The sequence below is a fragment of the Perca fluviatilis genome, chromosome 15, assembly GCF_010015445.1.
Source record: "Perca fluviatilis chromosome 15, GENO_Pfluv_1.0, whole genome shotgun sequence".
In the NCBI taxonomy this organism is placed as follows: Eukaryota; Metazoa; Chordata; class Actinopteri; order Perciformes; family Percidae; genus Perca; species Perca fluviatilis.
Window position 1 is genome coordinate 21,021,291 of NC_053126.1, and position 16,702 is coordinate 21,037,992.

Consider the following 16,702-nt stretch of genomic DNA (forward strand, 5'->3'; position numbering starts at 1 on the left):
GGCTCAACCAAGCAGCGGCCGCAGCTCATCTAAATATTCATGACCATACCATATTTGGAAGAAAAGCTCTTGTTACAAATAGGGCCAAAACACAGGGATGCATAAGGGCCAATAAAATATCAACCAGGCCATTTTCAGCCCAACTAATGTTACATACCCCATTAGGAGACCATAAGGAACAGTGTGAAATACCCTATATAATCATTCTATCACCCCTTTAAGTAAAACCCTGTATATCTCAAATTTAGGTGGTATTGAAAACATTTGATATCCGTACAGTACATCAGAGAAGTCTTTCAGAGTGTAAAATGGTGGAAATGTGAACACCGATGCTGCCGTTTCCCTCTCTGCTCCAGTTCCATCAGTCACATCACACTGACTCCTGTGTCCCACAAACCTCCCTACGGTCATTCATCACAACGTCAGTCAAATGCTGACTCGGGTCCCTGGAGTGTCATGGTAATGTTGTTCCTCCGTGTGTGTGTGTGTGTGTGTGTGTGTGTGTGTGTGGGGTGGGCAGGGACGGTATGGATTTTTTACCGCGGTTGAAAAGCAAGAAATTCCCACGGTATGGCGGTATACCACAACCCCCTTACGAGAGTAGCGTAATAGAGCGAGAATGACAGGATGCCTTAAGTAAGTGACGTCAGTGCCCGTGTGGTCGTGCAAGGAGAGCGAGCAGTAACGGAGAGTAGCGTAGGAGTGCCGCTGTAGGAAAAAGAGATAGCAAAGTTGATGTAAAGGGAGTTAAAAGTGAACAATAAAACAAAAAGCTAGAGCTTCTCAAGACACAGTGGCTTTATCTATTGTCAATAGCTAGGCTACTGCCGGTAAAGTGAATGGCGTTAAACATTGGCTTAAACCTTACAACATATGTTGCAGCCACAGACTGTATAAAAAGACTGCAGCACAGCGTTTCCATTTCAGCTCAAGGTGATAGTCTTTACTGAGTTTTGCTGTCATTTAGGGCCACAATGGTTTCTCTCATCTCCGTTGATCCATTCCACAGACAGTTCAGAAAGCTCTTTTGTCAATACAGTAAAATATAAATAAAATAGTTTGCCGAAAATGCCAAGTGCAGCCCGTCTAGCAGCTGAGAAGACAGAGAGCAGAGAGGGCGACTCGGCAGTTCGCTAACTTGTTGCTCTCGCTACCAATATAAGCCGTTCTGTTTTAGGCTACGAAACGTGCATGCAGGCCGTAATTCAACCGTGCCGTTTTATCGGGATAAAGCTATAAACAGAAGGAAACTCCGCTAGCTGCTAGGCTAATGTGAACACTGTTTGTAAACACTGCAGCTGTAACGTTAATGTGTCTACCTCAGCTGAGAACGCGGCTGAGGTAATACACGGTAAGAAAAGGCAAAGACATTTCTCCGATACAAGACATTACACAGGTACTCTTACATATATAGGCCTAATAGTCAACATGAATGGAATGTTATTATGTGTCATGAAACGCTGCGCTCTCCAACTTGCGGTTGAGGTCAGATTTGCTCCATCTTTTGATGATTAGTTTTGTTTAGAAAACCTTACATCCATGTAACACAATGTCATCAGACACAATCCATGTCATTAGAATCAATGAATCTCTTCCTCAGTGTGTTCCATGTGTGTAGTCATTTATGTATGCGTTTATTTTGGTGTTTGTCTGATGCATCTGTCTCTGTGCATTTATGCATGTGTTTTTCTATTCATGGTGGCCTTTTTTTTTTGTTTTTTTTCCCCTCTCAGAAGGCAGCGGTGTGTCGCTGCAGACACAGAGAGAGAAGAGAGAGGGCGAATCGGCAGAGAGGAGTAGGAAGAAAGCAGGAGGAGCTCAGCAGCGGCAACAGGCAGAGGGCAAAGAGGATGACAGTGCCTTCTAGTAGCCTCTCTGTCAACATGATTATCTCTGAACCTAGATTAAAGGCCAAAGGCGTGTCACACAATATGCAAGGCGGTTACTAAGGGGAGTCAAATAGAGACTTGTTGGGCTGCACGGCAAGGCAGTGACAAAACCAAGCTAGCTTTGCATCAACTCCCTGAAGATTCAACAAAATGAAATTATGAAAATGTTCTTCTGGCAGAGGAGTAGCTTGGCAGCAGCTCACTGAAATAGGGATCAAAACTCCAGGGGAAGCATCCGACTGAAGGCATGACTAGAAAATCACTACGGCCAACCTGTGCTGCACCATTGTTGTTCTTGCAATTAGTGTCTCTGCATTGAGTTCGGGATGAAAAACGAAGATAGCAATCCAACAGTAAAGCTTTAATGTCTTCGATTACACACAGCTGAGGTGCAATAATGATATGGATGTGCTCTGTTAATGAAGAAAATGAAGACCTCATCAAAGCACATCGCATCCCAGAGGCAGCTCCATAGGGCTGTGTGCGTTGCGCATGTTTCGCTGGTCAGTTTTGAGATGGACAATAAGGCAAAACATCTTGTTAATACAGATCTGTTTCAGCTGCAATCTAGGTACAAGCTAAATAGAAAGTCAGGCTGCTAGTTAGGCAACTGCCCATTACATGACCCTGTGACATGACCCGTACTGGACAGAAGAACACCATAAAACAAAGGAATTGAAGGAAAACAAAAAAGCTGCGGCTGTGTTTCAACTTCTGTGCAGTCCTGTACAGTGAACATCAAGGCTGCAATATACTCTTAACCGTTGGGGTTGGGCTGCCATGCCATATCAATGTAATCATTTCGGTCATTTTTCATGCACAAATGAAGTGAAAAATGCTACACATTGTCAGGTTACCGCTTCAAAAATGACAGGAGCTGCTTCTCTTGTTATATGTAATAAACTGAATAGATGTTGTTATGGACCTTTGGTCAGACAAAACTAAAAAAAGATATTTGAAGACGTCACCTTGGACAATCTATAGTAATCTGCAGAATAATCAATGATAAAAATAATGGTTAGTTGCAGCCTCGACAGTAAAAAAATCTCTTATCAGAGTTTTTATATGTCCTCCCTCTTAGTAGCACAGAGCAGCGTACAAAACATTCAACTGCAAATACTGAGTACTGATCAGATTCCAGTGCGCTAAATTTCCCAAACTTCAAATCTGTACACAATAAATGTAACAGACAGCCGAAACACATAAACAAAAACAAAAAAAAATGTTGTACTACTATAGACATAGAAACAAGTGCATCCCTAAAAGAATCCCTCAGTAACACCAGTCTACAACTGTGTTCTAATTGATAGTCTCTTGAAATTTCAGGAGTAGAAATCTCCCACTTATAGATGGGTCATATCTTACTGACATTTTTAGTTTAACAGCTCTGAATCTGGACGTCCAGTATTTAAATTGAAGTAGCTTATGAAATATTAAGGTGTACATTTTAAGCCTGATTTATGATTCTGCATTGAATCTACACCGTAGGTAAATATAGGTAAACATAGGTACATTCATCTGTACCGTGGTCAGGAAGCACAGGAGAGATACTTTGGCTGTACCTCATAACCCTCATTTGATAGCTCCTCGACTCCTCGGTCCTCAGCTGAACCAAAAGTTGTTCTGTCCCTCCTCGGTGAAGGCTGTCTCAAAGCTCTTAATTCTGCCCCGAGGTCCTAGGAGGGAGCATCAAGGAGGGATCACAGAGGACCTATAGGCGAGGATACACGAGAGCAGCCTTCCCGGAAGCGGTGCAGCTGAAGGAGCTGCTAACTCCACCCACACAGCTGACAAATTCATGTGACACTATAGAGGAAAGGACGTTTCATCCCTGTAAAACACATTTGCTTGTTGCCTTTCTCCTCCCATGATTTCCTCGCGTGTCTCCTGTGCCTCCTCGGTGGGAGGGACTAAGACGCGAGGAAGGGAGGCAATTGGAGGACTCGAGGAGGCAATTTAAGGGTTATGAGATGCAACCTTTGTTTCTCAATCTCTGCTGCCGGAGTCGGTACTCACTCCAAAGCTAATCCCCGCCACTTTCTCACTCGCTCTACCACACACTCCCCATGCACACACAAACACACTGGCTCTGCTAGTCTCTTAAAGACATACGGTAGAACAAAGAAGACACACCAGCGCACAACTATAAATCCTCATGGTATAAGCCACTTACGTAGGCTACGGCGTAGGCTCGGCGTAGAGCCTAGGTACAACCATAAATCAGCCTTTAGTACACAATAACTGTTAAAGGTCCCACGACATGGTGCTCTTTGGATGCTTTTATATAGGCCTCAGTGGTCCCCTAATACTGTATCTGAAGTCTCTTTCCTGAAATTCAACCTTTGTGCAGAACTACAGCCACTAGAGCCAGTCCCACAATGAGCTTTCCTTAGTATGTGCCACTTCTGTGTCTGTAGCTTTTGAGGAGGAGAGGGGGGGGGCAAGGTGGAGGGTGGGGGTGTGGCCTTGACCAACTCAGGGCTTCAGACTGTGACCAAATGGTCGCATTTTGCGACCAAATTTTGAGAGTGTGCAACTGAATTTTACATCCAGTCGCACATGCACGACCAGTAAATTTGCCACCTTTTATACATGATAAACGTTGAAATTTCGGTACCTGAGAACGCGTAAGCGCAAGCTTATCTCTGTCCTGAAAATTGAGAGCAGAGCTCTGACACAAACACACACACACTCGCAGAGCTGCAGACGGTGCAAACTACGTCGGCTCTGCAGTTTTGTTGAAGTCAAAGTGAGTCACAGAAATGCCGATAAAGTGGTTTCAAGTGTGGTTACAGTTCTTCATAACTTCACGCAGACAGCGTTTGCTGCGATATGATAATAATGGTGAGCCGAAAGCGGTCGCGGTGCTGTTGACGTTACACTTCCTCGGAGACGAGCAGGCACAACAGTGGTTTCTGTGCCCTGGTGACTGACTGACAGGCTGAGGTTGTAAAGCAAGGCAACTTTATTTCTACAGCACCTTTCAGCAACAAGGCAATTCAAAGTGCTTTACATGAAACATTAAAGAGCAATTAAAAACGGTCATGATGAAAATAAAACAGGATAAAAAATAATATACAAATAAACTTTTTTTGTTTTTTACTGTCATGACAGCGATGGGGCTGTCAGTTTACCTTATATGTTGCATCTTCAAAAGTGACACTGAATTTGAAACAGCACATTGTAATTTCTGCATCTATTATCAAAGTATTTTTTAGTAATACAGTGGAAATTAGTAGAAATGTGAATATTTGGTTAGCATGTTGATTTATGGTGTGTGCCCCTAAATATTCTGGTTGTGCCCCTAACATTTTCAGTTGGGGGCCACTGTGCTCCTAGTGAAAAAAGTTAGTCTGGAGCCCTGCAACTGCCACTTTGCTCATTTGAAAGCCATGATGTCTCTCTCTCTCATGGGTGGGCCAAATTCTCTGGGTGGGCAAAGCAGAGAAAGGGGAGGTAAACAAGATTCCAGATCGGCCCATCTGAGCTTTCATTTTCTCAAAAGCAGAGCAGGATACCCAGGGCTCGGTTTACACCTATCGCCATTTCTAGTCACTGGGGGACTATAGGTAGGCTGGGGGAACGCATATTAATGATAAAAAACCTCATAAAGTGAAATTTTTTTTTAATCTAATGTGTCAATGCTGCTCTAAATTTGAACTAGGCTATATGTACCTAGGTTTTAACTAAAAAAGTGCAGGGTTTCTGTCTTCTCAGCCGACAAAAGGTGATCTCAACTTCAAGTTTCAGTTATCTATAACTTTTGTTACTTGTAAATGTTGAAACTAAACTGATTCAAATTCAAAAAGTGATTTGACAAGATCTGGTTTGAATTAAATGCCATCAAACCTTAACGCTCGTCATAGTTACATTATTATTATGATGATGATGATGATGATGATGATGATGATGATGATGATGATGATGATGATGATAAGGGAATGCAGTGCAGTCTTTTCAAAATCAATCTGCATTAGCAGGCAATAACAATGCACACCAACAAACCTAATGCAAACTTGGTGTTCAGTGTGATGGATTATACAACTCAAGAGTCTGCCAACAGTCTTAAACAGCAGAATAAAACTATACAAAAAAAATAAAGAAAACTTTCCAAATGGTACCAGCAACAAAAATCCTTTCCCAAGATCTAAAATGTCTTTTAACATCTAGTTTTTCATTGAAGAAATAACAGGCAAGGTTTTTATTCACAAGGTCATTTTTCTCAACAGAGAAACTGGGTTGTGCTATTAACGCTTCACCATTCCCTTTTCTAGCATTTGTAAACTGCATGCAGTGTGCTCTTCCACCTACTGACTGAAGGACTTAGTTAAAAATCTGTCTGAAAGAGTAAGTATGCAACAAGTGGGTGTTCAAAATTTGCTTGCTTTTATCTGCCAAAAAAGTATTTGCTAAAAAATCTAGGCCTTCAATCAGTCCAACAAAATACACTGTATTTCACCAACACAACACCACCTAGCTCTGGTGTATGGCATCAGGTTTTGCAAGCACAGTATTAACAAAGAACAAATGAAACAACAGGCGGCTACACTCAACAGCAAGCCAAATTAGAGGGAGAAATTAACACCAGCAACCATCCAAATAATGGTACATTTGGTCTTATTTTACTGCTGTGTTACCAGACAATCTAGCAGGTACACAAACACCCTTTGAATGCTCCGATTTGTTTTTAAAAATGAATAAAACTCCTTGGCTGGAGAAATAAAGAAAAAAGGGATTTGGGGGCATTTACTATTCACTAAGGCCCGGGACAAAACAATTGTTTTCGTTTAGAGACTAAAACACTGAAAACCTGTTGCAGAACTGTATATGCCAGTAAGCACAATGCTACTATGTGAAGGCTGAGGACAACAACAAGGAAACAGCAGACAATACATTTGCAGAACAAAGCTTGAGAGCCAACCTGTGCAGTCAAACACAAAAGTCCCAAGGAGAAAAACCCAGCAGGAGAAAACCCAGCATAGCAGCGTGGGAGGGAAAGAGCAGCAATCAGCATACATCAAGTCACTCTGCTGCCAGAAACAAAACAAAAAAAATCTCCGAAAACTTGCAGGACCACGCAACCTGAACACATCACAAGCAGAGCCCTCTGAGGCATGGGATGCTGAAGAAAGGCTCTAACCCCAACAGAGCTGACATTTAAAAAAATAAAAATAAATAAAATAAACAGGAGTGGACTCACGGTTTTGAAGTCACTGTGGCTGCACTCCTGGCCTTGGTAACGGCAGTAGAGCATCATCTCTTTGAGGTCGTGGCCGACCCTCTCGATAAACTCCTTCATGCTAAACGCCTTGGGCCTGTAGGCGGTGAAGTTGGCTTTTTCCTGCAGGAAAGCCAGCACGTCAGGCTCGGCTAGGTGCGGCTGGGGGATTGTCAGGTGCACATCCAGCAGGGCCAGCAGCTCTCCAGCGTGGTACAGATCGTTACGCGTGAGGCGGCTGAAGCGGTAAGCGTTGAGGTTACAAATGGTCACAGCGGGGAAGACCAGGCTGCTCGACACTACGGCGTCCATGCTGGTCACATGAGGGTAGGAGAGGAAATAGGCCAGGCGCTCGGCACTCTCCAGGGCCAACAGTCCCAGGCAGGCCAGCAGAGCCGCAGCCCAGAGCAAGCGGCGCACACTGGGCTGACCATAAGGGAAGATGAAGCGCAGGCCGTGGAGCGTGCTGGTGTGAGCGAAGGCCTGCCAGGAGGTGGGGTGCAGGCTAGAGCTCTCTTGGCTCCCCTGACTGCCACAGCTCTCCTTCAGATCCATCATCAGCCCTCCAGCCCCTCAGCCAGGGAGCCCCCGGTGCACTCACACCTGCACAGACAGAGAGGGAACGACGTCAGTGAAAGATTCACAGCCCATAATCATAGTGAGCATATTAATAAAGCCAACGAGGAGCAAGAGAGAGAAAGAGACAAGAAAGGGGAGGAAAATAGAGGCATCAAAGAGCGAAAATAGTGAGGCAAAAATAAGAGCCCTGCAACAACACTGATGAACACAGAAAACACAGCAAATTTAAAGCAAAGCAACAACTGACATGAAGAGGAAGTACACATTAGGAGGCAAAGATCTCCACACCCCAAATAACTACTACGGCATGTAAGAGACAGAGGAGATCACTCCCTTGAGCTGAGAGTTACTGTGGCTGCCAGTCTGCCTGTGGCTCCTATTACACCCCCAACACCCACTCATCCCTATTGCCCCCCCCCCCACCCCCTCCATCATCTTTCGCCCTCTGTGACTACTTAATTTTATTGACAAAATTCCCAGAAGTACTCTGTCCTCTGTGACACCCCGAGCGTGAGGCGAGAGCTTACAGTCTATGGGTGAGAAGTCACTTAACCCGCAAGCCAATCAAAGCTGCCTCTGTGTATTTAACGTCCCAACTCATCTTCATTCAAAAACACACACATGGACACACTCACACACTCTCATGCATCAGTGTGCTCGCAAACTGACACGCACACGCACACACACACACACACACACCTCAGGATCTCCCACGTGCTCAACTAATGATAAGCCTAAGCACCTGTCTCGTTCAGCCTAGAGAGAAGACATCTAGCCGGCACGAGTGTGTGTAAGTCTGAGTGTGCACGTGTTTGTGCGTGTGTGAGAAAGAGAGCGAGAGAGAGAGAGAGAGAGAGAGAGAGAGAGAGAGAGAGAGAGAGAGAGAGAGAGAGAAAGAAAGGGGAGAGAAAAGGAGAGCCGTTGATCAGAGCTGCTGGTTATTCTCGCATGCCGATCCAAACTCCTCCCGTTTTCCTCTGGCCAGATACATCCGCTTTCCCTTCTCTTCCCAGCTCATCTGTGGCAGCAGCGAACAACAGCGGAGCCGGCAGAGACGGGAGGCGCACACACCAACACACATGCTCACTCAGAGAGGAGAGAGAGAGAGAGAGAGAGAGAGAGAGAGAGAGAGAGAGAGAGAGAGAGAGAGAGAGAGAGAGAGAGGGGAGAAAGAGAGGAGGGAAGACGGTGCTCTCCTCCTTTGCTCTCTCCAAAGCAAAGTCTCTTATTGAATATGTTTCCTTCCTCCTCCAACACCACCACCACCGTCCCTCTCTCATTTGTCTCTCAGTCTTTCACATTTCCACATCTCGTCTGTCACCACAGAGTGATGGATGGATGCAAAACGTGAGGCTGTCGAAGAGACAGATAGTAGAGGGGAAAACAGTCGTGGATGCTTGGTCAGGGGGGGGTGTATGCCATGGGAAGTGAAGCAGAAGCAGAGAAGGAGGAGTAAAAGGAGGTTGAAGGGAGGGATGAGGACAAAAATAAGACAGGAAAACTAAAAAAAGAGCGAGCAGCAAGCAAGCGAAGAAGTGTGGTCACAGGCTGCACAGCAATGTCACAGAGGAAAGTAATTCAGACACATAATGTCAGGCTCGTTAGTCACATTCACAGGAGAGGGATACAAATATAAAGGGAATAATAAACACAGAGTGCATTTGTCATATGTAATGAAACACAAACTGTACACCTATAGACCTATCTGTAATCTCAGGCATTTTATCCTTGTGAGTAGCAGTGTTTTTATCATTCAAGGGTCAGTATGTGAGGAGATATGAGGAAAGCCTGTGAGAGAGAAGAGGATACTGCTTCAGTGTGTATTTGGACTGAATGGAAATAAGACAATAAATCTGAATTTTTACCTCATCACTTTCAGGTTACAGAGAGAAAAACTGATTGATGCTGGACTTTGTAGCTGATACTGACACTGGTATTTAGGAGTAAAAAAAAAAAAAGTAAGGATCCTTTAAATTAAAGGATTGTTGTGGCCAAGGGAAAATAAATACTAACCACAAACAGGAGGGAAATTGGAATCTGAATATTACGTTTGTGTCAATAGCAATTGTTTATTTACACTAACAGTATGACCTGTATATGAAAGTCAGCATGCATCCACATCATTATGTTTGGCTGTATCACAATGACATGTTCAAACAAAGGTCATATTATCATAGTCAGCGACACTAGTTGACACTACCTGCACACATTACACCTGCACCATTTGCAATGCCACTCACAACCAACCTTTGTAAAAATGTAGTTTACATATCATGAAATCATGCCAATTAGTCAATCATATTGGTTAACAACGATAACACATCGCGATTTACAAATCTTAACATGCTGTCAGCTGAGAAGCTCATTTTATAAAACTATCAGGCAGTCACTAATTATGTGATTAAAAAGTAAGGGGCAGCCTAGATGACACATTTTAGCCAGTCCAAGAAAATTATGTCTTCAGAGGTCTAAAATAAAACCTTTCATTATCTAGCATATGTTTAAGGAGTGGAAAGTCAGGCTTGGACTGCCATCCATTTTCATAATGTAAAACGGCTAATGATAATGAAATGTTAACTGAATACAGATTGAACAGAAGTGATTAATCAATACGTAGGCTAAATAGTTATTGTCAATCATTATACACAAATAACTAATATTTTTTTTGGAGTTTTACAACGGTATTTCAACGTTAAATATTGTTCTGTGTTTTACTTGGTTAAAAATTAGGCCTAATATATGCTTCACAGCCGTCGAAATTACGTTCATTTTAGCTAGCATAAGTGTTTGTTTTGTAAATTGTTAGCTCACCTGTTGGCATTTCGGACCTGGCCGATCGCCGGGCCTCGCGATTCGAGAACATGATGGAGTCGCTCTATTCTCCTTCTGATTGGCTAGTAACCCACATATTACACATGCTGCCTGCTTTGGTTGGGTTTGTTAGGTTAGGCGAGAGGAGTAGGATTGGTAGAATGTCAGGTTAAGCCAATCAGACATAGAGTAAGGCAGAGTAGGGCGGGACATGCCTTCGCCATTGACTGTAAAAAAATAAATAAAAAAAATTAAAAATACTTGCTCACGGTTGTGCTACAGGTTGGTTTTTTGTAATCCTGCTTCTTATCGTCTTCCGAATAAATGTATCCTTTATAGACAATTTTTGTATTAGCTTGTGTCCAACACAGACTGTCCACCTGCAGGTTAAAAAAAAACAAAAAAACTGGTAAAATAAACAAAAGATGGCGGCCGGAAGTGTGTAATAATAATAAAGAAATTAACGTCATAATAAAACTAAATGAGATTACTTAACAATTGTTATAGTTTGGTTAATGGTGTAACAACTTTATTTAGTGTGAAACATGAAATATAGTACTTCTTTTCTATTTGTTTGTTGCCTCCACTTTTTTAAACAGAATGTTGTGAACAATGAAAATGCCTTGAATACTGTCATACACTATGGAATAATGTCAGGTATTCATCTTATCATTAGGAAAAAAACACTGACCACAATATAGCCTAATCATCTGTCCAACATTCTCTAAAAAAAAAAAAAAAACATTGGATATATGACAAAGTGGAACTAGACCTGTGGCAGCACCTTTGTTTTGGCCAACAAATGTGTATTTTCACAATAAGCCAAGAATATCACGATCAAATTTGTTTTGGAAGTCCAGGACTAACAATATAGAAATGTTACTTAATTATTGTTTATGATGAATCTGTATTGATATTACGCATTGTCAGTATTCTTATACACAATATAAGAGGCTATATCTAATTTGCATCTTGGGGCATCTGCTCATCACATTGTGCTTTCAGACACCAATTTCAGCAAAGTTCAGCAATCTGCTACAAAACATAAACCCTAATTAAAAGTAAAGAATTACTGTAGATTATTTTATTTTCATTCTTCTGTCAAACACACTCATTTACAAACAAGCGCACACACCCACACCCACACACACACACACACTCTGTCAGTCGATAACACAGTCTCTCTCCCAAATGAAATTTGCTGTGGTCTCAGACAGCTGCAGGGTTTGCTGGTTTCTTAACAACTTAATTACGCAAATCTCCCATTTTTCCACCGAGGTAATGAGCGTAGTTTTACAGGGATTAAATAGTCTCCAGGGTTGAAAATAAGGCCTCATGCTTCAGCAATCTTATCTGCCTTTATCCATTCAGCCAATTTTCCATCCACAGGATTATTGTAGGGGGGAGCCTTGTTAGCCTTACCATATAATATTCTCTTTTTAATTTGCAAGGTATTAATGCTAAAACGCTTAGTGCAACACTCTGAAATATGAGTTTGAGTTTATTCTTTCTGCCGCAGAGTAAAGGCACACATTTGCCTTCTTGACTTGGCTTAACATTGACAGCAGATACTGTAAGTCATTCAGTTGAGTGGTGTCACAGCAAATGCATGCAGATGACAAATGAAAGAAGAATCCATCTGAGAGTGTCTCAGTAAGCCCGCCATTGACTACAAGAGCCTTAGATTCTCCAAGTTTGTTGAACTCCTCGAGGTATGAATATCATTCTTGCAAACGTATTCCTTCGTTTGGTGTTTTGATGATGATATCTAGACATGTTGCTCAAAGATCTCCCATAGGTGTTAAGTTAGGTTGAGATTTGGTGACTGTGAAGGCCAAAGCAAATTATTATAATTTTAATACTCACCAAATGTGGTGTTGGCTTTGTTTCTGAACTCATTTTTTTTAGGGTTTTTCCTTTTTATGTGTCACCCATCTGTATATAAGTAGTGCACTGTATGTGGATAAAAAAAAAAAGAGTATATTATATGAACAGTATAGAATTCTTTAAGGAAACTACTGCACAAGACATTGTCACTATTTCTTTTTTTCATGTTCTAACTTTAGGGTGCAGAGGTTTCAATCATATCACATTCTTTATCAGCAGTTGTCACGAAATTGTAGATTGTCAGATTTCCAATTCTTGTAAACACTCTGGCTTTCTTGTCCACTTTGGCTTAAAAGTTGAAATTCAAAGTTCATTCTTGGCCTTGGAAATATGTTTTTCTATAAAAATAATTTGACATGATCAAAAGTTCCAGAGTAGCTACTAAATGGACCTTGAAGTTTCGTCAACTGCTGTTTCCAAAGTCAAAAATGCCATCTGAACGTCAACGTTTATGCCAACAGAGATGAGATGTCATGTAAGATCATGTGGTTTGATCGAAAGCTCCAGAACTGCTACTTAATTGACCCTGAGATGAGATTTGTTTACCCAACACATCCACAGTATATTTGCAAAAACTCAATAGTTATATTTCACTACACCTGTTATTGGTAAAACTGTTCAATTCAATTCAATTTTATTTATAGTATCAAATCATAACAGAGTTATCTCAAGACACTTTACAGATAGAGTAGGTCTAGACCACACTCTATACATTGTTAATAGTGTAAATAACTTAGTTTATTAGGCTGTTTTCATATTATTGTCCCCTCTCCATTTCACTGCTGCTCAGCTTTCACATTAGTTACGTTGTTCTGTAACCAAATACATTTCATCTACGTGACGCGTTTGTTTTTGTAAAAGTGTAAAAAAAAAAAAAGCGCCAATCGCAAGATCCCAAGCCCATACAAAGGAGTCGACCTTCGAATTATCCCTACTATTGTTCATATTTTGGAGACAATGTCAAGAACGGCCCTCTCGCCTGCCTTCCTACTTTATCACCCATGGCCGTGCAGTTCAGAGGATGAGATCGGTGAGTGCTGCTCACATATGCAGATTTCGGAGGTAACCGGCGGCATTGAGAAATGTCTTTGCAATTCTACTCACCGCCTGCTACTTGCGTTAAATTGCACTCCACTTCCGTGTTTTCATACAGTTGGTTTTGACACTTGATGTGAACTGTACAGACCACCTCTTCAGTGTTTACACTAATCAAACATACTAGACTTAGAGGTCAAGTGTACTCGGATCCAGGCCAGGTCCTTGATGTGAAAGCCTCCTTAGTGTTAGTTTTTATGAATGGGCCGCGTTGCTTTTCTTTCGTAACAAACTAAAAGCCTGTTTGAGTCTAAAGATTGCAATTTTCTCCCATTGTGACTGAGCAACCACAACACTAAAGGGTTGAAGTTGTTAAAAAAGATGGATGTTGGATATTTCAGGCCTCTTCATCCAAAACCTCAGAGAGTTAACAGTACTTTACATCAGAGGTGAGAAAGTTCTCTTTCCTATTGGGAACCTAAACCAGAGCAAACCACAGACAATCTTTTTTTTTTTTTTAACTTTTAAAATTATGGGGTCAGATAGTAGGAACTTCCTATATTATATGCATGAAGAGACTGAAGGAGTAATTACACGTTTGGACTATCTTAATGGATTATGAAAAATAATAAGCACTTACAAGTGAGATAATTAGGATGTGCAAGAACCAGAGTTGGCAAGACTGGGCACCGCTGATTGTTACCTCTGGCGAGAGGCGATTAAAGTTGAAGGGCGAATTATTGTGAGTAGTAGCTGCACACTTGCTGTATCCGAGCCCCCTCCCCCTCCCCTTTTGTGAAGGTCTTAATTGGTTGATGTGCAGATAAAGGAAGGAGCAACCCCGTCTGCACACACACATAAAGATAGGCAGTTTCAAAGAGCCTTGTTCTGGTCAAATTAAGTTTCCCTCCAATTAAGAGTTTTATCATAAGGTATCTTAACTGTCTTCCATAAGCTCATGAACTTGACTAATGGTGTCCACTAGGACCTGTATTGCCAACAAGGGAGTTAAATGCTACCCCCTGTTGGTATTAAGACTAAAGTAACGTACTGTTTACAATGTGCATGTACTGATGGACTGCAGTGGTTCCCAACTTTTTTTTAGCTTGGTCACCTATTAGAATAAAGTTTACTTGTAACCCCTCATTACAGCGAATGTATGTACTGTCATGTATATATCTTAGCATATTCATATTTATCCCATAGTGGTTAGATGCTCAACTGCATTTGGTTGTCTTAGTGCTTGTACTCGAATCTATGTCATCTAATGGCCCGAGTGAGAGCGGTTTAATTAAAGAGTCATTTTTCTGTCTCCAATTGTTAAATTTCAAGGATTTTCAGAGGCCTGGAAAGGAGACCGTATTAGCATTTCTCATTAAATAAAGATTAAAGACAATAGAAAATATTATTTTGTGTAACATAAATAGTTGCCCTTATCAATTTAATTATCTTTACTGCAGATTTTACCACCACTACTCTGACGTTTCGTTAGATGTTTAACAGAATAGAATACAATTATTTCTTCTACAAAAAAAAACAGGTTTCTTTTATCAGAGTGTTATCAAATGTTGTGAATTCCTGGATACTTTTACCACCAGGTGCTTTTGCTTCTTTTTAAAAAGGGGTTACAAGCCAAAAAAGCCAGGAGCCACTGATCTACTGTAGTGATCCCTAAGATTTATCTTGGGACCCCTTGTGTTGTGTCCTGAGTATTAGACAGTGACACAATTCTTGTTTTGGCTCCATGTACGGCCAAGACACTGGATTTCAAATGAATTAGTGGAAGAGGTTACAGTACTGACTTTCAGTTTATTTGAGGAAGTTAACATCATTACTGTGTAACAATTTTGGCTCTGCTCACCCCATACGGATGTAAGTACCCACAAATCAAGGTTGGTCTACCCAAAATGACAAAAAAATAAAATAATCTAGATGCAGATAGTTTGTTAAATACAATGCAGGTTTGTGCTGCTCAAAACATTAAAATACATTCCACAGCAACATCTCTTTCTAATAACGGTGTCCTTGTTACTCTGGATAATCCACTGAACACACTGCCAACTGTTTTCATGTATCTGCAGGATAAAGCAGCTTCACTGAAAACTGTTCAGTGAGTTGTGGATTATCCACACTAACCAGGATACCGATTTTCGGAAAGACATGTCGCTGCTGAATTGTATGTCATTTCCCAGTGCTTTGAGCACCACAAATGAAGTTAAGATACTCAAAATGTGGACATGTAAAACCAAATCGGTCTGGAAGGCTAGATACCACTACCTTGGAGTTCTCGCGAGAGCACAATTTTAATTTGCTCAGCAGGTGTCTCTGGCATTGAGTAATGATGCTCATTAACTATGCCCTTGTATCTCATATAGGCAGACCAGAGGCAAGCTAAACAGATGATGACAGTTTAATCTATCAGTTAGCTCCGCTGGTAGCTAAGCATATGGCGCTCTGGCTACACCACCCCGTGCATTGTTGTGATTGGTCGTAGTGTTATACAATTGCGTGCAGTGAGATTTTCAAATGCATGCTTGGTGCTGTCCCTCGAGTTGGGCCATTTTCATTACTCAATGCCAGACCCTTAATCTTTCGGATTTGGGTCTGGATTTCCAGGCTAAGATACCACTAGGGGTGAGTGAGAAACAAGTTGCCCCTTTTTATAAACTTTCCCCAGTTTTTTTAAGCAGTGGGGAAATGACAAGGCTTGATTCCAACACTGTTCAGCCCATATGATGGATGTAAACACCATTTACCTTGAACTGAAAGTCAGCACTTCCAGTACAGTATTTGAGCTCTAACGTGCATCACAGAGCAAAAACAGCAGAAAATGTGTCACTGTCCAAATACTTAAGACTGTATTGTAAACTGTACTTATTTCAGCCAAACAACTAAGTGCAAACAAAAATTTTGGGATGACTGAAAATGCACCCTATTTTATCATCCCCATTCTCTCTCTTCTCAACATAAACCAGGCAATTTAAGCAGCTGCGTTACACACCAAATGACAAAGAGGCGGAGGATTAACCTGAATCTTTTAAAGTGAGGATGGGTAGCGAAGGAGCGTGGATCCTGTCAGGAAAGCCTCCCTAAGAGCCTTTTAGTCACAGTGCGACTCCACCCTGATGCTCTGGATCTCCTCAGGCAGGGCTGGGTAAACACTTTTTTTGGTCAAGGAATCCTCATGGGACCCTGAGACTACCTCCCTGCAATCCCTGCTTCAAGAAAAAAATAAATAAATAAAAAACTCCGATACACCTCTTAATGCATGGTAAACAAGCAG

The 16,702-nt window shown here is 41.6% G+C and overlaps 1 protein-coding gene across 2 annotated transcripts in view; it reads right to left on the bottom strand.

Annotated features, from left to right (window-relative positions):
• asic2 (acid-sensing (proton-gated) ion channel 2) overlaps positions 1 to 10,589 on the bottom strand; it is a 414,417-nt gene extending 403,828 nt beyond the window's left edge. Inside the window, exons 1-2 of one of the 2 annotated variants that reach the window (XM_039824458.1) lie at positions 10,498 to 10,589; positions 7,090 to 7,710 (exon numbers count right to left, since the gene is read on the bottom strand). In XM_039824458.1, the coding sequence (XP_039680392.1) occupies positions 7,090 to 7,665 (576 nt within the window). In that variant the 5' untranslated portion in view covers positions 7,666 to 7,710; positions 10,498 to 10,589. Of the gene's footprint in view, positions 1 to 7,089; positions 7,711 to 8,428; positions 8,718 to 10,497 lie in introns of those variants that run through there. The other variant, XM_039824457.1, reaches the window with a different exon arrangement.
• Between the last annotated feature and the right edge of the window lie 6,113 nt (positions 10,590 to 16,702).